The sequence below is a fragment of the Mesoplodon mirus genome (genome assembly GCF_964341445.2).
Source record: "Mesoplodon mirus genome assembly, chromosome: 18".
NCBI classification, from domain to species: Eukaryota; Metazoa; Chordata; class Mammalia; order Artiodactyla; family Ziphiidae; genus Mesoplodon; species Mesoplodon mirus.
Genome location: NC_138994.1, coordinates 2,245,171 through 2,269,288, shown reverse-complemented (window position 1 = coordinate 2,269,288; position 24,118 = coordinate 2,245,171). Strand labels below are relative to the sequence as shown.

The 24,118-nt window shown below is 55.8% G+C and overlaps 3 protein-coding genes across 4 annotated transcripts; all 3 read right to left on the bottom strand.

Moving 5' to 3' along the window:
• Positions 1–613: 613 nt before the first annotated feature.
• HOXB6 (homeobox B6) lies at positions 614–3,151 on the bottom strand. Its single transcript, XM_082604618.1, has 2 exons — positions 2,467–3,151; positions 614–1,445 (listed from the first exon to the last, which is right to left on the bottom strand). Exons 1-2 carry the CDS (start codon positions 2,879–2,881, stop codon positions 1,186–1,188), a joined length of 675 nt encoding a protein of 224 aa, XP_082460744.1. The 5' UTR covers positions 2,882–3,151; the 3' UTR covers positions 614–1,185.
• Positions 3,152–11,962: 8,811 nt separating this feature from the next.
• Positions 11,963–15,349, bottom strand: HOXB7 (homeobox B7). Its single transcript, XM_082603583.1, has 2 exons — positions 14,899–15,349; positions 11,963–12,784 (listed from the first exon to the last, which is right to left on the bottom strand). The coding sequence occupies exons 1-2, from the start codon at positions 15,296–15,298 to the stop codon at positions 12,531–12,533; spliced, it is 654 nt and encodes a 217-aa protein (XP_082459709.1). The 5' UTR covers positions 15,299–15,349; the 3' UTR covers positions 11,963–12,530.
• Positions 15,350–17,028: 1,679 nt separating this feature from the next.
• On the bottom strand, positions 17,029–19,105 carry HOXB8 (homeobox B8; the record flags this gene model as incomplete). Of its 2 annotated transcripts, none has more annotated exons than XM_082603715.1 (2): positions 17,029–17,897; positions 18,682–19,105. In XM_082603715.1, 2 exons carry the CDS (start codon positions 19,103–19,105, stop codon positions 17,590–17,592), a joined length of 732 nt encoding a protein of 243 aa, XP_082459841.1. In that variant the 3' UTR covers positions 17,029–17,589. The 2 variants fall into 2 exon arrangements, with proteins under 2 accessions (XP_082459841.1, XP_082459842.1); XM_082603716.1 differs by having other exon boundaries at positions 17,029–17,894.
• Positions 19,106–24,118: the final 5,013 nt, after the last annotated feature.

The window sequence follows — 24,118 nt, the reverse complement described above, 5'->3', positions numbered from 1 at the left end:
CCTACTTGTCGCTGAGCTACTACTTGAGGCAGGAACGGGTGCCGGGAGCCTTCAGCTGAGGGCAAAGAGATAGATACCCGGTGGCCCCAATTTAGGCCAGGAGCCGAGGGCCAAGGCCGGCGGAGACCAGGCCATGTGGGCAGGCCAAAGACCACGGGCCTTGGGGATCCTGCGGACAGGACAGCGCTGCTGAGGCACTGAGACCCGCCTGGCTCAGTCTCTGCAAGAGCTCCGGGCTAGAGGGCCTCGGTGGCGTCCCTCGTGCCACGGACAAACGAGGAAATGCTAGAGACTAAGAGGGAAACGGCCCTTCTCCGTCCCCCAATTCCGCACCAGGAGAGGCTGTTGTGAGCCTCAGCACCGGCGAGGCGAGGCGCTGGAGCCTGGGCCGAACCGCTGCAGCCTTTATCGCAACTGTAACTTCCGAGCCGCGTCTGGCCCTCTGGGGCCGACCAGGGCTCCTGCCTCTGCAGCGGAGTTTCCGGCACGGGGACGCGGGGGTGGCGGTGGGGGTGGGGGAGTGGCAGGGGAGGAGCAGAGGTGACCCAGCAGCGAGGTTTTACGTCTTTATTATTATTATTATCATTATTAATAATATTAATATTATTACCGAAGTATTTCACGTCCAGAGCTAAGACAAGACTACAAACACAACACATAGAAAATTAATAAAATAGAACTTTGTTTTCTTCTGAGGCTCCTCTTCTTACTTCTAGGTAGTATGTGCTCCTTCCAGTGGCTTTGGGGAGGGGCTGGGAGAGAGGTCTGGGGTCAGGGAGTCTTCGAGGCCCCCGCCGAGGGGACTGCGAATCTACCATTGAACCGTGCACGGGGGACATGGACGAAATGAGACGCGACACGGACAAGAGCATTTTGCTCTGCTTCCAGGAAACATCAAGTGAGTCCGGCCCTCAGTTCTCACGGGGGAGCCTCTTTGGGCTGAGGAGGTTCCACGGGGATGGAGGGGGCGCTGGGGTGCTGGCTGGGCTCAGGCAGCGCGGCCTCCCAGCGCCCAGCGAGAGCTCTGCGGGCGGGGGCGTCCCGGAGAGCAGTGGCCCTGCCAGTCCCGCGCTGGAGAGCAGGTCCCCAGGCTCCCCCGCCCGCAGAGCCTTCTCGGGGCTCTCCGACGCCCTCGGCTCCCCAAAGGCCTCTCCCTTCGCGTCCCCCCGCCCCCTTCCAGCGCCTTCATTCGGCTGGTTTTTCTTCTTCCTCCTCGGCACTGAGCTGAGACGCGCTGAGCAGTTTGCTCTCCTTTTTCCACTTCATGCGCCGGTTCTGGAACCAGATCTTGATCTGCCTTTCCGTCAGGCACAGGGCGTGCGCGATCTCGATGCGCCGCCGCCGCGTCAGGTAGCGATTGTAGTGAAACTCCTTCTCCAGCTCCAGCGTCTGGTAGCGCGTGTAGGTCTGGCGGCCTCGCCGGCCACTGGGCCCAAAGGAGGAACCTGTTACGCAGAGGGGAGATGCTGAGGCCTGGGGTCACCAGGGCCACAGCCCCCCTCCCCCATCCGACCCTCGAACGGGGACTCTAGCCGGTCCCGGGATGCCCTCCACTCTCCCTGTTTCCCTGCCCCCTCCCTTCCTCACTCCTCCAGCGCCCCCTCCAGATTCCCTCCAGGTCTCCTAGGCTTATGCCTTCTGTCTAGATTCTTGGTGGGGGGATGGGAGGAGCAGTTTTAAATCCCACCTGAGCCTAGGGGGAGGGGCTGGGAAAGCACTGGCCAGGTGTGTCTCTTCCCGGCCGCATCTTTTCTTTCCATCCATCTGGCTCCCCCCCCATCCTGTGATAGATTCCGGCCCTTAATCCGTAATGACGTAGATCGATCCGTAAGCGGCATTAAGGGCTCCTCACTTTCGTGTCCCGTTAATGGACATCAATTGGGGACTTAAGGCCGACAAATAATCCAGCCTGAGATCCCGGCGCCTGCTTCTCCTTCTGTTCCCCTCCGCCCGCTCCCTCTCTTTCTTCTCCTTATTCTCCCTCCCTCCTCTGACTACCACCCCTTTCCTGGTGCCTCATCTTTCCCCAGCCCCCGACCCCCAGGGAAAACCAGTCCGGGACAGACTCAACCCTCCCTCGGCAGCGTCACGCCGCCCCTCTTCCCATGACGCACTCCGTTTTTAATGAACAGTCTTGGGGTGGGGGATCGGACCAGAGCTGGGGGCGACAGGGAGAGCCCAGCCAGTGACTGCGGCCCCTGCCCGCCTCCCTGACCCAGGATCCCGGCTGCGGCCTGGCGCTCCGGGAGAACCCACTCGTTCCCCCCGACTCGGAGTGCATCTGGGACTTTGCAAACTTTGCAACTCCTGAGGGCGGGAGGGCAGCGCGGGAGACCGGTGCAGGCGCCCGGTCTTCCCTAAGCTCTGACCCGAGACGCTCTCTGGAGGAGAAGGGGGTGCTCTCTAGCTCTGTCTCCGGGAGGGGGGCCCGTGGGGGTCGCGGCGGCCGCAGCAAGTCTCACTCACTGTTGCATGAATTCATCCGCTGCATCCAGGGGTAGACCGGGGTGGAGCACTTCTGCTCCTCCGTCTCGCCGAACACGCTCTTGTCCTGCGCGCAGTCGGACTTCCGCGGCTCCGGGTGGAACGGGGGCGGCTCGTCGGCACCCGAAAGCGCGCAGGCCGACTCCTTCTCGCGGTAGAAGGCCGGCGCCGGCCCGTAGTCGCAGGGCGCCGCCCGGCCGTAGCCGCTGCCGGCCGGCGGGTAACAGGAGGAAGCTGCAAAGCCCTTGTCCTGCCCGGGCCCGGGCCCGTAGGGCGTGGGGTAGTGCCTCAGCGGGTCCGCATAGCCCGACGAGTAGAGCGGGAGCTGGCCCAGGAAGGACTCCTGCCCGCTGGCCAGAGTGACGGGGAAGGTGGAGTTCACGAAATAGGAACTCATTGGGAGGGGAGGCGCGCGTGGCCGCTGCTGCTCCGCCGGGTTTATGATTTGTTGTGTTTTATAGTCCGAGCGCCGCGCCTATTAGTAGTATATCTGAGATTGGGTTTTAGCTGAGGGGGGATGGCGAGGTGCCAGTGAGGGCCAGAAGGAAATACAACCATCTGATCCAACACTGACCAATGGCAGAGGCAGGAATTGTCAAATAGCACCCAGGAGGAGCGCAGCCCGCGCTAGGGACCCGCGCACAAACCTATCAACCTTTTTTTCCCCTCCTTCTTCTCCTTCTGCTTTCTCTCTCTCTCTCCCCAACAGCACAACGCGTCCTGTTCCACCTACGCAGGGTCTGCGAAAGAGGCGTCTGTGCCTTTGAGGGAGGAGGGAGCCCTTGGATTGATACCACCCCATCCCCCAGTGATCAAATAAATACATCCCTCCCCTCCCCACGCAGAATAGGAAAAAGTTAATTATGTTTTCAGAGAAGTTAACCCCTACTTTGCTTGGGGTTAGGCAAGGCAGGGGTTATTCCCTCCAGGGAAGGTGGGTAAATGTCTGAATCTTCAATCTCAATCTCCTTAGAAGAGAACTAAAGGAGAAGGCTGGTTTCTCGGGGTTTGTACTAGTAGAAGGGGAGAAGAGTTCTCCACTGATCAGCATTGTTTTCAGAAAGCGAGAAGCAAAGAAGAAGAAACCCTCTCCTTCCCAGGTTTTGAAAAACGTTTTTCCTGTTTCTCAGATCTACTCCATCTCCTCCAAGCCTGGGTTTATTATTCCTGCTTCTCTGCAACTCTTATGGTCTGAGGGACAGGCCAGAGCCTGCTGCCCAGAGGACCCAGAGGCCGGGAAATGGGAGCAGGGTCTGAGGCTAAGCTTCTCCCTCTGGCTGTGCAGCTAGGCTAGGAGCTTCTGGGAAGGCTACCGCTGCCGCTGCCCAAGACATCTTGCCTGGTTCTAGTATGTACTGCTTGCTCTTGGCACAGGAAGGGGCACCGGGAAGAGGGGGATAGGGAGAGGAGGGGTGAAAGGCATCCTCCAACCTAGGTTGTCTGATCCCTATCCTGCCTGCAACCCTCCCTCCACCCCACCTCCTACCCCAAAAGACATTAGAATATACTGGGCTATAGATTCTTAGGAATCAAAGGTGTTTCAGTAAGTCTGGGTTCAGGGAAGAAATTGTTCCCTCCTCCGGTTCTGGGTCCTCAAACCCTCCTGATATTGGAGACAATCAGAGACCACTGGGAAGAGAGGAGCCCTTGCTCCTTTTCCAGGTCTCTCCAGAAGCTGGCAGTTCTTTTTAAAATTAATCCTTTCTCAAGACTTGGTTTTTGTTTAGTTTTATAAGGAGGGAGGGGGGTTGGGTCCTCCTGGGGTTGCAGCAGGCAGCTTACAACTATCATTCTATCATTCCGTATCCCCTCTCCAGATGCTCACTAGCCTTCTGTTTGTCTCTCAGCATCTCTACAATCCCTACCACGTCTCATGTTTGTATCACCAGCTTGCTGCCTACAAGCTTTGGTGTGAGAGAGTGTGTACATCTCTGACTCTCTCTCTCTCTCTCATCTAAGGAAAATGAGCATTGGAGGCAGGCTGGAAGACTCAGCCATGGTGTATTTTCAACATTCCAATGTGCACGTGGAGACCGGGCATGAAGGGTGGCAGCCTTTGGACCTGGGGCCAGGAATGGGCCAGGGTGGGGGACAAAACCTGATGGTGAAGGGGCTGGGCTGACCCTTCTCTGACTTGTTCTTTGGGCTCCTTTTTATGAGACAGTTCTGCCCACTGAAGATGGCACAAGACATTAGGAAAAGAGGTAGAGGGCTGAAGTTGGTGACTAAGGGTGGGAACTTGGTTGCTTGCAAAGTGGCCTCCAAGGCTCCCTGAACTCAGGACAACTTCTGGGCTGCAACTTCATGGCTAAGTGGCTATTCCCAGTTGTCCCATCAACCACTTCCTAGCCCAACTCTTTAGGGGGGTTTGTCAAGATTTACGAAAATAAACTCAAGCTTCCTAATGATGGAGAGTCATAAGTGCTCGAATCCAGCTGTGGTTAGGCCCACTCCTGGAGAGGAATGGGGAACATTTGGGCTGGAGGAGCAAGGTGGGGAGAGTGCCTTGCGTACCTTCCTCCTCCTTGCTACTGAGGCGGGGCCTTGGGCCTCAGCCCTCTGTGCCTCTTCTCTGGCCACAATGCCCTCATCTAGGACTGGATGGTGTGGGCTTTTCCATGAAGCCTGGATAACATAAGATTTGGTGAGGGAGGAAGTCTCCCCCTGTGATAGAAACACGAGGATAATCGCCTTATCCTTAGAGTCATAGCCCCAAATTAACCTCACCTCTGCAGGTTGCCTGTCGTGAGATGGAGCCGCAAAGGCAGAGCCTGGGCGCCTGGAGTCCGGCATGAAAGGAAATAGCGCCTCATCGCTCTTATCTAAGCCCAGAGGTATTTATGAGCGTTTATTCGTCTGATCCGTTTGTTTGGGAGAAAGAGCAGGCAGGCAGGGCCGGGCCAGAGGCCGCCTGGCTTCTGGAGCCAGATCTCTATGAATCTGTCTGTGGTTCGGTCCACTGCCGTCTGTCTGTCTCCAAGGGGGAATATGTAAATACACAGTGGGCACAGCCATCGGCAGGTCTGGGGTGTCTCCCCCTGCTCAACGAGGAAGTGTGTGTATGGAGAGGTGGATATAAATGTGTACTAAGTCTTGAGTACACGACAGAAGGGTTGCATAGAAATCCCACAGGCAGGATTTATAATTGTAATTTTCTGAGCTGTGACCCTGTGGTCCTGTGGACGTACACACATTCCAGCTCCCAGGGAAAAGTCTAAGCTGTGTTCAGCTCTGGAGTAAAATTCTCCTGCACCGGTAATCTCAGGGAGGATATTTGCCAGTAGGTGTGTGGAGGGGAGGGGATTGAGACATTGTCCAGGCTTCCCACTTCCTCTCAGCTGCAAAGCTCCCCCCACCCCCAGCTCTTAGGACTGTGGGCACCTTCCCCCACCCCACTCCCAACTGTGATTGGGGTGGGGTGAATTCAAACATCTCAACCCAGTTCTTCCCCTAGACTCTGTGATCCTGTGGTTTTGGGGAACACAAACGTTCCCAGAGGGAGCAGTGTGGCCTCTCCCACTCTTTGAGAGCTGTTCAGAGAGAACATTGCCTTAAAATTGGCCGGTCTAAAGCACAGTACAAAGACATTTCCATTATGCAAATGAACGGCATCTTCTCTGATGGAGCGGGGAGCAGTGGCAGCTCAGCTCCCTCTCCCCAGGTCCTTGGGCACCCTAAGAGCCCTTAAGGGTTTCAATCCTCTATACCAGCCGCCTTACCCTCCCCATCTGTCCTTCGGATTGTCCACAAGAAAAAAACCTCTGAGGGGCCCAAAACCTTCAGAGAGCGCTCCCTCGGGGCCTCCGGCACTGGGCCGGGCCTTCTAGCCGCCAGAAGGTCACTCTCTGCTGAAGAGCTGAAAGGGCTGCTCCTGCGGCCCAGACTCGCGAGGCGCCAAAGGCTCCGGGCCGCAGCCCCCGCGTTTGCCCCCAGTACCGCTGGGGCCCTCGACCTCGGCAGCTCCGGGCCAGACCCTAGTAACACCTCGGCCTGCCTGGCACCGTAGGCAATTTCCTGGAGCCCCCGCCCAGGAACTGGGCCCACAGCACCTTGAAAGGAGCGGCCAGAGCTTCCTCCTGCGGCTTGAAAGCCCGAGCTAATCAGTAACCCGTGAAACAGGGGCCAATATTCAAACTCGGCGGCAGCGGCGCGTACCCCCGCCCTCGCCACCCGCTTCTGGGAAAGCAGTCGGCTTAAGTGGGTATGAAGGGTCTGGCAGGAACGGAAATTACAATGGTTGGGTTCCTTACTGATTGATCCCCACTCCCACTCCCCGTTTTTTCCCAAATCATATTTGTGTTGATTTCGCTTGAAATGATCGGGAATAGGGAAGGTGACCCACACTCACTTGCAAGACACCAACAGTTTCCAGAAAACTCGGCTCAATTCCTTCACCACAGACTCAAATGGCCAAGAAACTGTCAAGACCCACCACCAAACCCGGAGAACACAGACTCGGTTTGTCTTTTGACAACCGAGTGGAACTGCCCGGGCCAGCGCCTCCCCTGCGGGACCCCTCCCTTAGCCGAAAAGAAAACCAAATAAACCTTGAACAGCCTTGGCCTCGGATCTCCCTAGCGGCCCTGGTGATCCCCTCTTGAGCTTGGAGGGGTATAGCAGGGAGAGGGCTCTCGACTCTGATCCCCCAATCCTTTGATTCAGGGCCCCCTGCCCGCGGGATGAAGTATTAGTCCTTTTAAAATATGCCCTAGAATAAGCCGCTTCCCTCAGCCAGCCGCCAGGTTTGGAGCTGGGATGAGGCTGACAAGGGGGAGGGGACGCTTGTTCTCCAATTCACACGCGGGCAGGCGGGAACCAAGATCCAGCGGAAAGCGTCAATCTGGGCCGACGTCCCCAGAATCCCGCCGAACCAGAGCGGCGGGGGCTCCAGTCGTCGGGCATGGTTCAGGCAGTGTCGCGGGGCATTCGGTGCCGAAGCCGCATGTCTCCAAACGGACGGTAGATGGCAGCAAACCGCATAATTTGGGTCAGAGCAAACTAAGGGATGATTTATACCCCGCCAAGACTACAGGAGAAAAAGACCTTTAGTCTGGGTGGGTTTGGGGAATTTTTCCTTTGAGAATAGGCTCTTAGTGCCGTGGGTGCTGGCCGAGAACTTCTCTCGCTACGCAGCCGAGGAGTCCCTTCAGGCACCCATTCCGGGCCTGCTTCGAGGGCATCTACCTGTGCCTCCAGGGGCCCCCCTCCAGCGCCACAAGTGGCTGCTTCTCTCTTCTCAAGCTCAGGATTGAGAGGGCCAATATCCCCCTACACACATCCAGACCCCCAAATCCCTGGGCAACCAGAGGCCCGAGGCTGAATGCTCTGCATCTGGTCTTTAAAAAGAGGAAGGCAATCACCTATTCCTGCAAACCCAACTAAATCACAGTCTCTCCTGCCCTCCGCGCCCTAAGTCCCTTATCTGTCGTCTGGCAGCTTCCCCAGAAGCCCTCTCTATTTTTAAGCCCTAACCTAGCGACTTGTGCCTTTTTCAACCCCACCAGCGGTTCTTCTCCCCCCTACCCCCGCCCCCGGAGGCCTGGCTGGGGAATGAAATCAGGCGCCGGAGGGACAGGATTAGCTGTCTGAGCTCAGTGCCAGGCAGCTTTCTGGTCCGGACACCATCAGGTCCCCTAATGGGATTTTCCTTTAATTTTATTCTTCTCTTTTTTGTTTTTGATTCTCTCTTTTGTTTACATGCCTAAAACAACGTGTTAAACAGCTTCTTCACAATCACCACATTTGGATCTAGGAAAGTTTGAAATGTTTCCACATCAAGACACACACGGCAATTTTCTCCTCCACCGAAATCCATACCAATAAAACACAAGTAATAGAACCAATATTGCACAGAAATCAACACGCTGTAACCTACCGCCTTAAAAACCACAAAATTGTCTCCCTGCAGAGCGAGGCTGCCTCCTGCGGGAGTGGCGAAAGACCTGGGCATTTTCAGGCACGCTTCCTGGGAGGTCTCCCTCGATTTGGGTGCCTCCACCCACAGCCCTTTAATTTCAGAAATACCTCCGAAGGGAGATAATGAGTATTTCTCTGTGAATTGTTCTTTCTGTGTCTCTCTAGACGCCGCCTCGCCCTCGCTGGCCTCTGCGGAGATTCCAGGCCCCCCAGAGACCAGGACGTCCCTCAGCGCCACCGCCCCTCGTGCCAGTGCTGCCGGGAAACCACCGATACCCGATACCCGATACCCGCACCGGGCAAGAGAACTGCGCGGGGGCAATTGGGGGAGGCCGGAACAAGAGAAGGATGGTGGAGGGGGAGGGGGCGCAAACCCACAGAGGCCGTCGCAACCGGCTTCTGCCGGCGTCCCGAAGCCCAGACAGCCCCATCCTCTCTTTTGCAGTCCTCTCGCTTAAACCTCTCCTCCCAGCTCAAAAAGGCGGCTTAGAGCTCGCCTCCGTGGCCCCTTTCGGTTCCTCCTCCCGTCTCCCTGCCCTGCTCCCCCTCCAGGAAGCAGCCACCCCTCTCTCGGCCACCGAATGTCCTGAGAAGCTTCTCTCTGCAGCGCCCAAAGGTGGGGTTCAGCCCCGTCTAGGCGGGGGGGAAGAGAGAGACAAACCCAAGCCCCACCCCTATAAAATCGATACAAAAGAATGAGAAGAAATTGTAGAATCTCCCTTACCTTTGCAGAGCTTGGGATTTCTTTCCTCCGATTGAAGGGGGTGGAGAGAAAGGAAAGAAAAAAGAGAGAGAGAGAGAGAGAGAGAGAGCGTTCGGTTTCTTCTTCATCTTCCAGATAATATTGTCCCAACCTGAGAGCCGTTGCTTCCCCTTCTCTGACTTGGGAAGAGAGGGTGTTCGCTTTTCTGATATTTGCATCGAAAATGGAGTAAGTTCTGGCTTTGAAAAATGGTATCAGGCTGCAGTCCTGGGCAGATTGTCCATTTACCCTCCATGATGACTAAAATCCCAGATCAGCAAGCAAATTAACTTAGAAATTAAAATTATTTTTGGTTTTCTCTTTTGTGTAATTCCCACCCCTCCTTCCCTCTCTCTCTCTCTCTCTCTCTCTCTCTCTCTCTCTCTTCTTTCCTCTCCCCCTCGCTTTTCCTCTCTCTCTTTTGCTTTATCGAGCTGATACCGAAGTATAAAAATATCAAGAGGCTGGAGCCCTGAAGGGCGACAGTGCTCCGACCTAGGTGTGGTGTCCAAAAGAATGCTGCATTATAACCACCAGGGAAATGATAAAAAGTTCATGTTCACGATCGCCCGGCCACATGACCGGCGCTGGCCAATCGCTGGATTCAACCACTCATAAACTTCTATCACAAAGTTGTAAATTTTCATAAAACAACAAGGAATTTATTGCATTTCTTCATGGCTGCTCCACCAGCAACGCTCTTCTCAGTCGCCATCTTCTTTTCTTCTCCTTCTCGATTTTTGGGGAAACCCCAATCTGAGAAGGGGTGCGATTTGGGGTGTGGGGAATCAGGCGGAGGAGGCACAAGCATCCAGCTGGCAGGGGGGTTCTTTTTGGAGCCTCCCTATTCTCACAGGAGTTCTGTCCCCCTTTTCTAGTAAAAATTCACCCCAAAACCTCCACACAGGGACCACTCTAAGGCAATCTGGGGGTGAGTTAGGAGCAGCAGCTAGTGTCCAGAGTTACCACTTGCATCAGGGCAAAATGAAAGCTGCAGTGCCCCCTTTTCCACCTCTGAATGCCCCCCTCACTCCGAGCACTATGGATGGCGGGAACCCCACCTGTGAAGCTTGTAGCATTGCCACTGTGGGGCCCTAGATCTCCTAGGGCCTACTTTTTGCCCCAAAGAGGCTAATGGGGGCCAAGGCGGACACTCTAGCCACTGGATGCTTGCCTCCGCACCCCAGAAATTCGAGGAGGGTAAAGCCGGACCCTTGACTCTCCCACCCAAATGCCCACACGCCCAGGTTCCCAGGGACAACTCCCTGTGCTCTGCGGGGGTGGGGTGGGGGGGTGGGGTTCCTGCGGTCGTTAATGAGGGAACTGAAGGCTTAGGAGCCTTTTACTGACAAATTCAGATTAAACAGATCCTCCTACAACACGCTTCCTTCCAACCCTCTTCCTCTTCTTTGTTCCGACGCCCAATCTTTAAATAATCCAGGGTTTATAATCGAAAAGATACTAAAAATCAACTCCGCAGGTCTAGCTACGTAGGCACCGTCCTCTGGGTATTTATCCCTCAATCAAGGGGGTGTTTTGGAGACAAACAACAACCCAGATTCACCCCAGGCTTCCCAGGTCCCCTGAAATATGCCCGAATTTTGAACTGAACTACCAGCGCCCAAACGCAGGAAAGGAAATAACCTCCCCCCCCCCCAAGTGTTGTTCTTTTTTCTCTTTCTCTGCACTCCGGAGAAGATTCCAGGTTGCCGGCAGCGCGGACAGCGGGCAGAAAGGCTCAGAGGCAGCCCGCGGAAGGCGGGCGGCCGGGCTCAGAGCAGCAGGGATGCGGCCACAGCAGCCGGGTAGTTTGCACCGCTCAGCTCCTCGCTATGGGCGCTCATTTTCTTCCCCCAGTTGCAAGTTTTACTCGGGCCGCTGGGTCAATTTAGAACGAGATAAATTAAAATAAATGAAAGTAAAATAAATTGCAATAAAATAACCGAATAGCTCTTGCGGAAAATGTTTGCCGACCGAGCGGAAAGCCAGGAGCATCCTGACGTTGGAGGCCTGATTGGGCGGCCGGGAGGCTTTTGCTCGCCGGCCTGGCCTCTGCCCAACGCCGCCCGCCCGCCGGCGCGAGAAGGGGGAGTGGATTTGGGTGGTCACCTTCCCTTTCCTTCCGCTCCTTCTTCGCTCGAGGCCTAGCACACTTCACATTTCAGCTCTATATTTGTGCCTCGGCGGCGGCGCCGAGCCACAGCCTGGTGTGAAGGCCTGAATGAGGAAGAGTTTGTGGAACTGTGGGGGGTTTGTTTTTTGTTTTGTTTTGTGAATGTGTGCGACTGGGCATGTGGACTCAAGGACGTGTTTCCTTGGGGGCAAATATGAATCTGTGTGTTTTATGAGCCAATGTGTGAGTGTACCCTGGTATGTATAAATGTGTGAGTATGAATGTGGATTTACTTGTGTGAGTGAATGTGAATACTATGTGTTCTGGGCAGGGTTTGGGATGTGTGAATGCCTGTATGTTTATTTGTGAACATATGAATATGGATGTTTGTGACTGTGTGTGACAATGTATATATTTATTTATGTGCAGTGTCAGCCCGTAAATAGGTGTGGTTGGGTGCATGTGTGCGTCAATATGTGTAAAAAAATGTAAAGGGAATGTGTGTGTGTGGTATCTGAGGTTCACTAGTTGGCAGCCCCCAGAGCAAGGGGCACAAGAAAAAAGAGCAGGCCCCAGCACAGAAAGAAACGGGCCAGCAGCAGAAATTGGAGCAAATGGGTGCTGGGATGCATGACTCTCCCTCACCCCCTCCCAGCCTTAGGGAGACACAGAAAATAGGGGATCTGTTTATTTTTAATTGCTTTTATTTCTCCATCCTTCAGATACACATAGAATGCAAAGAGGATCACAGGGGCTGGTGGGAGCAAGGAGCAGCGAGCAGGCCAGGTGCACAGAGGGGACACTTGAGCTAGTTGGTGGGTCCTTGGGGCTCCCGAAGGCCCCTTCAGTGCCGCTACTGGGAAGGGGGGGTTGCTCAGGAAGCCGGGGAACCACACATGTTATTCCAGACCCACAGACCACATAGACAGCGTCAAAGATGGGGCCTACAAAACAGCAAGATTTTACCAAAGACCTTAACAATTAGCGACATAGAAAAGGGGAGGCAAATTCCAGAAAGCTACAGAACAGGTAGATGACGTCCTTCCCATACTGTACAAAACAAACCTGATGGACTTTCCTATAGGTAGTATTTTTTTTCAGTGTTAAGAAACCAAAATTTCACCTTCTCTCCTTAAAAAAAAATTAGCTGCTTTCTATTTAAATAATTTTCTTTTCCTCCCTATTTGACTTGAGTTTCCTGGTTCAGTTCCCAGAGCTGGGTTTCTCTCTCTCTTTCCCTTTTTCGTCTCTCTTCCTCTGCCCTTTCTCTGTCCCTCACTCTTCCTCGTCCTCCTCCGCCTCGGCCTTGTCCTGCCTGGTGGCCCCGGGGCCCGCTGTCTTGTTCTCTTTTTTCCACTTCATGCGGCGGTTCTGGAACCAGATCTTGATCTGCCTTTCGGTGAGGCACAGCGCGTGCGCGATCTCGATGCGCCGCCGCCGCGTCAGGTAGCGATTGTAGTGAAACTCCTTCTCCAGCTCCAGCGTCTGGTAGCGCGTGTAGGTCTGGCGGCCTCGCTTGCGGTCGGTCCCTGCGCAGGTTATTTGCAGGAGAAAAATCAGTGAGTGAGGAACGAGCCACGGGAGTGCTCACCTCGCTCTTGGACCCTGTATGCGGTTTGGCATCGGGGGCTGGGAAAGCCTATTTCCCATGACATTAAATCGTCGCTATCCATACCCCAGCCTATGCCTGCCATCTTTCCTCAACGTGCAGACCTTTCTACAGGCCTCCCACGGCAAACACTCCCATCTTCCACCCAGGAAGCCTTCTAGCCTAGGGCTTCTGAACACAAGGTCTAACCTGCTGGCTCTTGAACGCCCTGTGCCTAAAGGGGTGTATGTGGGTGAAAGGCAGTTAATCCTCCGGGACCAGGAACCCCGAGTCTCCCCTTTTGCATGCTGACTCTGATGGTCTTTCGGGGTACAGGACAACAGAAACCATGCAAGTGACCCTGGAGTGGGACTCTAGGCCTGGCCTGAGGGCTTTTCCCAAAAAGAAAAGGAGACAAAGAGCCTCACAGGTCCAGTCTCCCTCCTCCCCCAGCCTGTTGTGGAATGAGGAGGAGGTGAGAGTTTGCAGATTTCCTTGGAGCGTGGAGTCAGTTGGAGAGCAACTGCCTTCTGATGACTATTTTCCAGTGAGTGGCTGAGGTGCAGACAGGGCCAGGCTGTCCTGCCTGCCCACCTGCCCAGACAACCCCGCCCTCCAAAGCAATCTGTGGGCCTCCAGGCCTCCTCAGAGGGAGAGGAGAGACAGCAGCCTGGGTTGGAGTAGAACATTCAGCATCTGGCGGTGGGGGCTGAAGGGCAGGGAAGAGCTTCCCAGGTTAGGCCCCAAACCCCGAGGAGGCTTGGGGGAGGTGCTGGTGCCAGCCCTCCTAGGAAGGAGACAGTGGGAGGAGGGGCTAGGGGCCCTAATTTCAAGTCAGATAAAAGCCAAGCTGAAATGTTTATGAGCAGAAAAATTGGGGCTTTAATAAATCAGCTGGAAAGGCAGTTGAATTATGAAGCAGGTAATGGGGACCGTGACCACTAATACTGAAAGTGTAAGAGCTGGGCTCTCCTGGCCCTCAACCCTGGCTGGATTGGGAGCCTCCGAACGCAAGTCTTGGGTCTTCTGGACCTTGAGATTGGCCTCTGAGTCCAGGACAACATTATGAAGAATGTCTGGGACAGGCTTGCCAGGAGACCCCACGGAGCCCCTGGTCTCTTGGGGTTCCTGCAGCAGCTTCCTCGGTGGCCTGCGCTCTCTAACTCTTAATTTGACTCCTTGGAGTCCTAGCCTCTCACCCAAGAGGACCTCCACCCTTCTGGAACGACACTTGCAAACTAGTCGGCCGCTTCTCCAGGGGTGCTAGGAAGGGCACCTGAGGAAGCCAGCTGTACCCCCCTGAGGCCTCCGCTCCTTGCTCTAGCTCTCCTGCCTCCCCCTTCCCAAGTTTACTGGGGGTCAGGAGCCTGCTCTCTCTTGGCCTCAGCCCCCCTCTCTCCACCTGCCGCTCTGGCTCTGTGTCCCTGGCTGAATCCTCATCACCTCTCACACCCCCTCCTCCCGCCAGGCCTCTAGAGCCCACCTCTAATTGTCCAGAAGGGAATAATGGGGGAGCGGGGTTGGCTGGGAAGAAAGGGGGAGGGGAGAACTGCTCAGCGCTGCAGCCCCCTCCCCTAGACCTTATCCAAGCTGGGGCTGGGGGACACACCCAGAGCTGAGATCCCCGGCTGGGGAAGGGAGAAGGGAGGGGGGAGACCCTAATGGCTATTCTCTGCAAACCCCAGTCTTCCTCCGCAAGACAAACGGCCTCCTCTCCAGCCCGTGCCGGCGCGGCTGATAAATATTTAAAGCTAAAAGGCCGGGAGGAAGGGTGGGGGGTGGGTGGGCTGGGGGCTCAGAGCGCCACGGCGTCGGCGGAGAGGGATCCGCTAGGGAAGCAGAGCGAGCCTGAGAGCACCAAGCAAAAACGGGAATGGGGGCGGCGCGCCGGGTCGCGGCTCGGGGTAGGGGGCCGCGTCCCCAGGGCCGACCTCCTACCAGGAGCACTCTGGACACGGAGAGGGGCACTTGGCCGGGAAGGGGGCGCCTTCCGGGGAATGTGCCCGGGCCACTGCGGCTCGGGACCGCTCGGGACTGCTCGGTGCGCGGCGTTACCTGAGCTTCGCATCCAAGGGTAGATCCGGAAGTTACTCTCGGCCGCCAAGTCCGAGTCCCTCTGCTCCTTGGCGCCCGCCGCCTTGGCAGAGTCGCCGGGACACACCCCGGAGAGGTTCTGCTCAAAGGGTGCGCAGTGCATGTTGAAGGAACTCGGCTCGAGCCCGTAGCCGGCCGCGTAGACGCCGGCTGCACTCTGGCCCGCCATGCCCCCCCCGCCGGGGTACAAGCCCTGCATCGAGGCGGCGAAGGAAGCGCCCGAACCCGCTCCATAGCCCGGGCGCTGGGGGTTGGAAGCAAACGCACAAGAAGTTTGTTCGGGGAAGGCTCCGGTAGCGAAAACCGAACTTGCGGCTGGATATTTAGAAAATAAAGCATTCGCATAATACAATGAACTCATAATTTGGCCGGATGATTTGTAGGCAGGGACGTTTTAGTGTCGGTTTTACGAGATTCCTTGATATATTACAGAATTAGAGTCCAGATTTACACCAAAAAGGACCCCCTTTTTCCTCTCTGGACCACGTGACCCCGCCCACGTGACGTCCCCTCTGCCAATAGCCGGGCAGCCTCCCCACGGCTCCCGGTAATGTGGAAAAAATTGTGTGGCGTTGGATTTATAAAATATGATCAATGATGAATGAGAAAACCAGGCCCTGTGGATTAGGGCTGGGGGCTCAAGGGCCGCTGTCGACCCCCGTGGGCTGGAGGCAGCTTGCAGGCGAGATTTGGGGAAGAAGGGATTGAGTGGAAGGGAAAATAAATAACCTCCGAGAGCGATCCTTGTTGTCACCCTCTCCTCCCCAGCCCGTTACCCAGCCAGAAACAAACGCAGGGATTGCATACAACCGGGTGAGTGGGTGGGTGGGGGCAGGCCAGGTCTTTATTAATACGGACCGCTTCAGCCTGGCTGGGCCTTTGGAGGAACTTGGTCCGGAATTGGTCCGTTTCTCCCGAGGTAAGGAGCGAGGTGAGCCTGGCCTCAAGGCTCGCTCTCTCCCTCTCTCTCTGCCCCAGACGGGCAGGGACGGAGTGAGGTTTCCTGGGTGCTCCCAGAGGCGCGGAATCCAGCCCACGGGCGTTGGATGCTGCGGTTTCTGGTGGCAAAAAAAAAAAAAAAAAAAAAAAAGGTTTGAAAATTAAAAAAGGAAGGGGGTGGGGGTGGGTGGGAAGAGAAAGGAAGGGAGGAGGGTGGCCCGGTATGCTGCTCTCCTGGTTCCCGGAGGCGGATGCCTCAGTCGAGCGTGGCTGCTGGAGAAGCAGAGGGAGCGAAGGAAGGAAGGCGGCGAGCCACCACCTCGGAGCTGGGCGAAGGTGGCCAAGTCCCAGAAAGGGAGAGGCAGGGAAGAGCATCTCCCTTCTCCTGCTCCCCCCCCCCACGAGAGTACGAAAAAAAATTAAACATTTTTTTTATTTTTCAGCTTGTTCAGCAGCTCCGCACTCCACCTCTACCCCCGCGCACACACACACACACAGAGGAGAGGGCACACAAAAACAAAGGGGGAGGTTGGGGGGGTTGGGGGGATAAAGCCACCAGCCCAGGCGCATCTCTCCAGCATGGCCTGGGCGCGGGGGTCTCCGGGGCCGGCAGCCTCGGAACGCGGAGGGGGGGGGTGTTTCTCTCGTCTCCCCTCCCTCGTTCGTCTCTCCTCCAATCACGCGCAGCCGCCTCCCTCACCCCCTGCGCCCCTGGGCCAAGGGACTCGCACCACCTGCCTCCAGCCCCCGCCCCCTCCGCTGCGCGGCCAGGCGGACGCAGGAGCCCGGTGACCGGCTCCCCCCCTCCTCAGCTCTGCAAGGCGCCGGGAGCAAATGAGGAGCGCGGGCCGGGCAAGTCTCGGGTTCTCGCTTGTAAACTTTATTGTAACTCTTCCGCCCTTTTCAGGCGCAGACAACAGAACAAAGTATAGAGGAACAACAAAATATATAATTAGCCCTCCCGCCCCCCAATAAAGCAATTCACGGATACAGGATACATTCTCTTCACAGTAAACCTAAGAACACTTTAAACAATTGCCCACAGCGCGCATGCTAACTAAAGTAACCTCTTTTGAGAAACACTTAAGACGAAATTGTCAAACCAAAGCGCGGGGGTGGGGGAGGAAAAGAGAGAAGCCAGAGAAAGCCAGCGAGCTAGAGAGGGCAGCGGGGAGGGGGGTGGGAGGGGAAATGAGGACGAGGTGAGAGAGAGAGAGAGAGAGAGAGAGAGAGAGAGAGAGAGAGGGAGGGAGAGAGGGAGACAGAAAGAATTACGGCGTGAATAGGCAGTTTCATGTTGTTGGGAGAACTTAGCAGAAATCAGTACCTCGCTCATTACAAAGAAGCACGTTCAAAGGAAAAAAGACCATTGCACAAGGAGGCTTTTTACACGGGGCAGGGGCGTGGGGGTGGGGCTCAGCCAGGCCGCAGCCGCTCACCCTAGCAGGGAGAGGGAGTCCTTGCTTAAAATCCTTTTCTTTCCCCCCCGGCCCCCAAGAGAGGGGAAGGAGATCCACGGTAGCTCACACACAGAAGCTATTACGAGAAACTACCACTAGCGGGGACTGGCGCGGCGGGGACGCTGCGGTGGGAGGCCAGGCTCCGGGCCCCGCTCGCGGGGCCAGAGCTCTCGGGCGGGGGCGGGCGACGGCAGCGCGGTCGGGTGACACGCGGAGGCAGGGCGGCCGCGGCCCTGGCAGTCCCAGCTGGAGCCTACTTGTTGTCGCCCTTCTGCGCGTCGCCCTCGTCCGCCGCCTCCGGGGCCCGCTCCAGCTTCTGTTTCTCCAGCTCCTCCTGCTCGCATTTGCTGCTGGGGAACTTGTCTTTGTTGTTCTCTTTTTTCCACTTCATCCTCCGGTTCTGGAACCAGATTTTGACCTGTCTCTCTGTCAGTCCCAGCGCATGCGATACCTCGATCCGCCGCTTGCGAGTCAGATAGGGATTAAATAGGAACTCCTTCTCCAGCTCCAGGGTCTGGTAGCGGCTGTAGGTCTGTCGGCCTCGCCTGCGTCCGGCGGCTGCTGGGAATGGGGGAAAGGGCGAGACGGAGGGGAGGGGAGGGTGGGGGAGGGGGCAGAGACAGAGAAGGTTGGGAGATTCGTGAACCAGCCTAGGAGACCAGTATAATAAGGGCAGGGGGCCTTCTACCCCGTGCAGGGGCGGGAGCGCTGGCAGGCCGCGGTCAGCCGAGGGGGGGCGGGTGAGGGGGATCAGACACCACTGAATCTAAGGGAGCCAGAAAGGGGAGCCCCCTCCCCTGGTAACCAGCACCAGAGAGTTGGGCGGGGGTGGTTGAATCTATTAAAAGTGCCATAAACTTTAGAAGGAAGGATGTGAAGGAGAGGGAAAAGTAAGAATAAAAAAGCCGGGATGGGGACGAATGGACCCACCTTGAAAAGCCCCCAGAGCCTCTGCCCCAGAAGAAAAGTTTCTTCAGGGTAATTAAACTATAAAGCAATTGAGAAGTGCAAAAGTTGAGCGCCCCATTCCCACCACCGTTTCTCCACTACCCCCCATAAAACAGTAAAATGGGAAAAAAGGAGAAGAAGAAAAAAAGTCAGGCAGGGTGAGGGGTTTATGGATTCAGGAAATGTCGCTTAGCGACCTTTTTCAAGGGAAACAAAAAAAGAAAGAAGGAAGGAAGGAAGGGAGGGAGGAAGGAAGGAAGGAGAGAGGGGGAGCCTATCTGAACGGAGCAAGCAAGTCTTCCAGGGGCTGGCGGAACCGCGCCTGGCCTGCCCGGCCCCCCGTGCCGGCCTGGTCCCCGGGTCTCCCTTCCCCCCGCCGGCCCCAGCGCGAGCTCACCTTGCGGGCGCATCCAGGGGAAGAGCTGTGTGGGCGACGGGCTCTGCTCGGACCCCTCGGCCTCCTCCCCCAGGCCGCTGGCGGCGGCGAGCTTGCAGTCTGCGTACTGCACCAGGTCTGGATCCTGCGCACCGAACAGGCTCTGCCGCTGCAGCGGGTCGTAGCCGTAGAAGTTGCCCGGGTCCCCGTGGCACGCCACGGCGCACGGGTTCTGCTGATAGGGAGCCGTGGACAGCGACGACGGCCCGTGGTAGAACTCCTGGATTTGCGACGGGTGCTGGAAGCTGCCGCCGCTGCTGGGACCGTACACCACGGTGGGTCGGCCGCCCAGGTCCTGGGCGAAGCCGCAGTCATAATAATTGGGGCGCAGGGACTCCCCGGTTTTGTATTTGGAGAACAGTGAGTTGACGAAATAAGAGCTCATTTTATTGAATTTTGAGGCGGCGGCGGCGGCGGCTGTAGTTGGGGGCTGTTGGGGAGGGGGTGGGGAGGGGGAAAGGGAGGGAGAGAGAGAGAAAAAAACGCGGATTCGCCGGCTCCTAGTCACCCTCGCCAGGAAAGGAGAGGAAAAGGAGGAGGGGGGAAAAAGAAAAGAAAGAAAAGGCGAAGAAGATCTCGAAGCCACCACACTTTTTGTGATTTCCAGGAACAGGAAAGGACAGCGAAGCCTCCAGAAGCCTAAGCTTGCATCGCAGCCGCGGCTCGCTCGCCCTCCCCCACCCCCCACCCCCCCCAAAAATATACCGCCACTTAAAGAGGTCCTCGCTTTACATTTCGAAGAAGGGATGCCAGTTCATAAACAGTTTTCGGTGATTTACTTCCCTGCAAATGAGTTGTTTCATATTTTGCACTGTCTTTTCATGATCATTTGCATCCATTAGAGACCCCGCATCCTATTGGCTTCTCCGTACTCCTCCCGGACAGAACGCAGAGCTAGGGTGAGAGCGAGAGAGAGCGAGCAAGAGAGAGAGCTAGAGCGAGAGAGCGCCAGGGAGTGAGGAGAGAGCGGAAAAAAAAAAAAAAAAAAAAAGGAGGGGAAAAAAAAACACCCAGGGAGAGAGAGGGGGAGAGGGGGAGAGAGCGGGGGAGGAGAGGGGGGAGAGAGAATGAATACGGATTAAATCTGTTTAACTACCTACATTAATGAGATATCTCTCGCCTCACAACAAATCAAATACCCTCGCAGACCACCCCCAAAGACTGATGTGGGGCGCACGGAAAAAACCACGCACACACATACACAACGCGCCAGGCGTAGGCACGCTGTTAATTTCGCGATTTTAACGAGGCAGTTGGAGTCTTTTTAAATGTCAGGGTCGCTTCGGAAAAATGTAAAAGAACACGGTCTAATTGCACCGAGTTTTAAAAGGTCCTATAAATGTAATTGGTATTTTAATACAAGTTATCAAATCATACAGCTTCCTCTCCTAAACATATTTTCAAACAAACGAGGTAGTCATATTTAAAGCTTTAATGATCAATTTCCTTATTATTGATAAAGGTTTAACTATCGTGTGGAGGGAATTGGCTGGGTAACCGGCCCCCAAAAACGGCTGTAAACTCTTTAACAAACTATAAAACGCAATAAAGCCGAGTCTGTTGTTGTTTATGCCGCAGCGCATAAAAGCTGTTAGCATTTTACGAGTTCTTTCCTCTACAGCTATAAAACTGCAGCTTCGATCGCCCCCGCCGCCCGACTGCAGCACGGTGGGGGTGACAAAGCCGAAATGAGAATGATTATGAGTTTTTTTCGGCGCAAACGATGACTTTTCAGAGATTTTCCGCCTCCTTCAGCTGTGGAAGCACCTGCCCCCACTCCCTCTCCAGAGCCCCCAAACCACACTCTCTGCCCCACCCAGGCCACTCACCAACTTTCCAACAAACAAACAAGGCTTTTCTTTGCAGAAGGGATCCAGGAGAGCTGGAGGAGGCACCAGGAGGAAGAGCCGAAACTTTCTGGTTAATGGGCAGTGGTGAAGTCCTGACCAAAGCTCACCCTGCAACTGCGATTCTGCAGTTTTACACAACCTCGGGTGGCCTGGGAGGGGGTTGCTGGAATGGGGAGGGGGTCTCTAGAAGGTACTGGAGCCCAGTCAGCAAGCCTTTGGCAGACCAACTCTGTGTGATGGGAGAGGGGCCTGATGCCACCAGCAGGATAACATTCAGTTGGGCTGCCCCAGTCCTGCACCCAGGCCTCGGGACCCAGTAACCAAGCCCAACTGGCTCCCAACCTTCCCAGGCCAGGCCTCCACACCTTCCGTATCACCCTCGGTTGAGAGGGCAGTTCCAGGCTCATCAGCACATCAGAGGGAAGGAAGAGCAATGGAGGCTGCTGCCCTGGTGCCTGGCCTTGGTGCCCACTGTCCTGTGCCCTCCTCTGCCCTGGACAGTGACTGCAGAGTGTATGAATGGGAGGGGCACCATTTAGCTTTCACCGTCCTTTGAGCCACTGTCACTACCTAAACTGACTTTGGGGAAGAAGGGATTTGGATGCAGCAAGGTCACTGAGTCCCCCATTTTCTCTCCTCTCCCCTTGGGAGCCTCTAGTTAAACCCTGCTCTCCCTCCAGACCTGAGGACCTAGGTCCTGAAACAGACTGCAGGACCCAGCTGACTGGATGCCACACTCTCTTGCCAGTTGCCTTTCCCAGCCTACTGGGCCTAGTGACAATGGTGGCCAGGCTTTAGAAGGCCCCAATCTGAGGGTCCAAACCAATGGCTTCCTGAAGTGGCTCACTGAGCAAGGAAAGGAAAGGAAAGGAAAGGAAAAGGAAAGGAAAGGAAAGAAGGAAGGGAGAGAGAGAGAAAGAAATCTTCTAGCAACAAAGGTGGAGCCTTTACAAATACATTCGATCCACTGGTGATCCATTGTTTATTCACGAGAGAGTGGCTTCCTTTTGGAGGGGTGCTTTTTGGGGATCCCACTCACCCCAACCTTTGTAAAAATGAAACTATCACCTTTTCCAAAGGGAAGGTACCGGTGGGGCCACTTGGTCCTTCAAAAGTGAATCTGGAGAATGGGAGAGGGGCTGAAAGGGAGAGAGAGCAAGGAGAAAAGGAGGGGAGAGGACCAGGGTCTTGAATTTTCAGCGCCAGGCTGAGGGGGCGGTGAGGCAGCGGAAGGCAGAGTTAAGTTGTTGCCGAAGCGAACATTTTTATCAAGTGCCGGGGATTTTATGGTCATGATTTGAGGACTCACCGGTGAGGTAGAAATTCAATGGCTTGTTCTAAATCATCCCTACACCGTGCCAGAAATTCCTGATGGAAGGAAAATGTTTCTATTATAAGAAAAAACAAGAAAGAGCGAGGAGATAATTTATAAACACCCAACGGAGCGCAGATTTATTAGAGAAGCTCAAGTTGAGAAACTCCGCTAGCCTCTTCGCACTCGGTCCTGGGGGAGGAGAGGAGAGGCTGCAGCGGGGCTAATCTTAAGGGGGGGCATCTATTTCTCTCATGCGTTTGTCTGGATGGAGGGCAAGGATCGGCCGGGCCGGGTCGAAATGGGAGATGTGGAATCTAAGGGGCTATGGGCAGGCTGACAGCGCTCAGGTCTCAGAGCGAGAAATGCCTGAAGTCCAGGCCTCCAGCTGCTAAGCTGCGAAGGGACCGGTGTTCCCCAGGTCTGTCTGGGGCCGGGGCCGCGGGGCACGGAGCCCGAGCTCTCACCTGGAAGCCACGGGACGCGGGGAGAACCAAGTCCCTACTTCCTGCACTGCGCCTGTTGCCACATCCATCCGGAAAACGCACTCTTTTTTGGCGGCCCAAATTGGAGCGCCCAGATCAACCGAGGAAATATCCGAACCTTTCGCACTTCGCCGTTCTGGGAGCCCCTGCCCCGAGCCTGGGTCGCCCGGCGCCGCCCCGCTCAGCCCTGGCCACATACAAAGACTCTAGAGCCTCGGTCCGTGCGGAGCCGCCCCGCCGGCTCTGGGCACCTCCGAATCCCCGCCAAAGCCACGGATCCGTTTCCCCCAAAGTGCTCCCACCCCTACCCCGGGCTGGCTCACCCGGTTCCCTCTCCCGCCGATCCCGCAGCAGGTTGGGGCGGCTTCCTCTATATCCGACCTTCTGCCGGCTCGCCCTTCTCACCTGACCTGCTCACCCGTATCCTCAGACATTCCTCTCGCACCCTTCCCCGGATAATCTCATTTTCCAGAACCAATCCTCCTCTTTTATTTGGATCCACTAGTCCTATTATTACTATTATTCCCCGTTTCCATGCATTTGTTGTCCCACCTAACATAGAAATTGGGTGAGAAGCCCTGAGCCCTGCTCCTGGGGGAAATTCAGAAAATTGACCATTTGAGGAGAGGGGGTCAACACCACTATATCTGAAACCTAAAAAATGGGGGAAATGGCCACAATGAACCCTATATTTTTATTCTGGGCAAATTATTCATGACTTTTGGTAGCGCTCAATTGATTCGGGGCCGACCGAAGTGCGAGGTGCAGCCGCGGGCGCCGGCAGCCGCAGCACGGGGGATTTTCACGTGGAGCAAGGGTGCCATCTAGCGGCCATGCTGAGAAAAGGCGCCGCCGCCACCGGCTCCTCCAGCTTCTGAGAGCCAGCCAGTGCGGCGACAATGCGGAGAAACTTTCAGTATTAGCAGAAAAGGGCGAGGGAAACGAGAGCGGGCGAGAGAAAAGGCGTCGGAAATCAGGCAGTGGTTCATAAAATTGTGCAGATAAACTAAAAAAATTAAAAACAAACAAACAAACACGGAGAGGGGATAAGGAACGAAAAAGAAACCAGAATCTTTTCTCTCTCGCCCCACCCCCACCTCAAGCCCCTACTTTCGGGCAGAGACCGCCGAGCAGTGCGCCGTTTATGGCCCGTAAAAGGGGGAGCCGAGCACATTTCAAACCCAACACGATTGTTTCAAATTCTGAGGGGAAACAATTGGGCTTTCTGTGGGGGGAGAGGAGGCCTGAGAGAGTGGGACGAGACTGTAAAAGGATCAAGAGGCTGCCAGCGCCCAGACGTCTGGCCCCGCCGGACCTGCGTGTGTGTGTGTGTGTGTGTGTGTGTGTGCGCGCGCGCGCGCGCGCGTGCAGAGGGCTTCTTTTTATGACGCCCGATTCTGGAAGGGGGTGCGGTTGCGAAGAACAAAGGACGAGTCCCAGTTGCGTTCCGTGAAGCGTTTGTGACAACAAAAGTGTTCTTCCCTCCCCCCTCCCTCCTCTCCCCTCTTTGCCCCTTGGGGCCCCCGGAAACCCCGCGCCCTGCACTTAGGGAGGGTGAGGATGGGGGCGGCCCACTCAGGCCGACCCATTCGCCCGCCAGACCCGGAGCCCAGGCCCAGCTGTGGCTCTCTCAGCTCCGGAAAGTTTCCCCTCACTGTTTGCTTTGCTGCTGTTTAGTTTCTTAACCTTCAGAAATTTATACGCTATAAACTTTTATAGCGGTCATATTCTTTTATTGCTGCGCACACGGC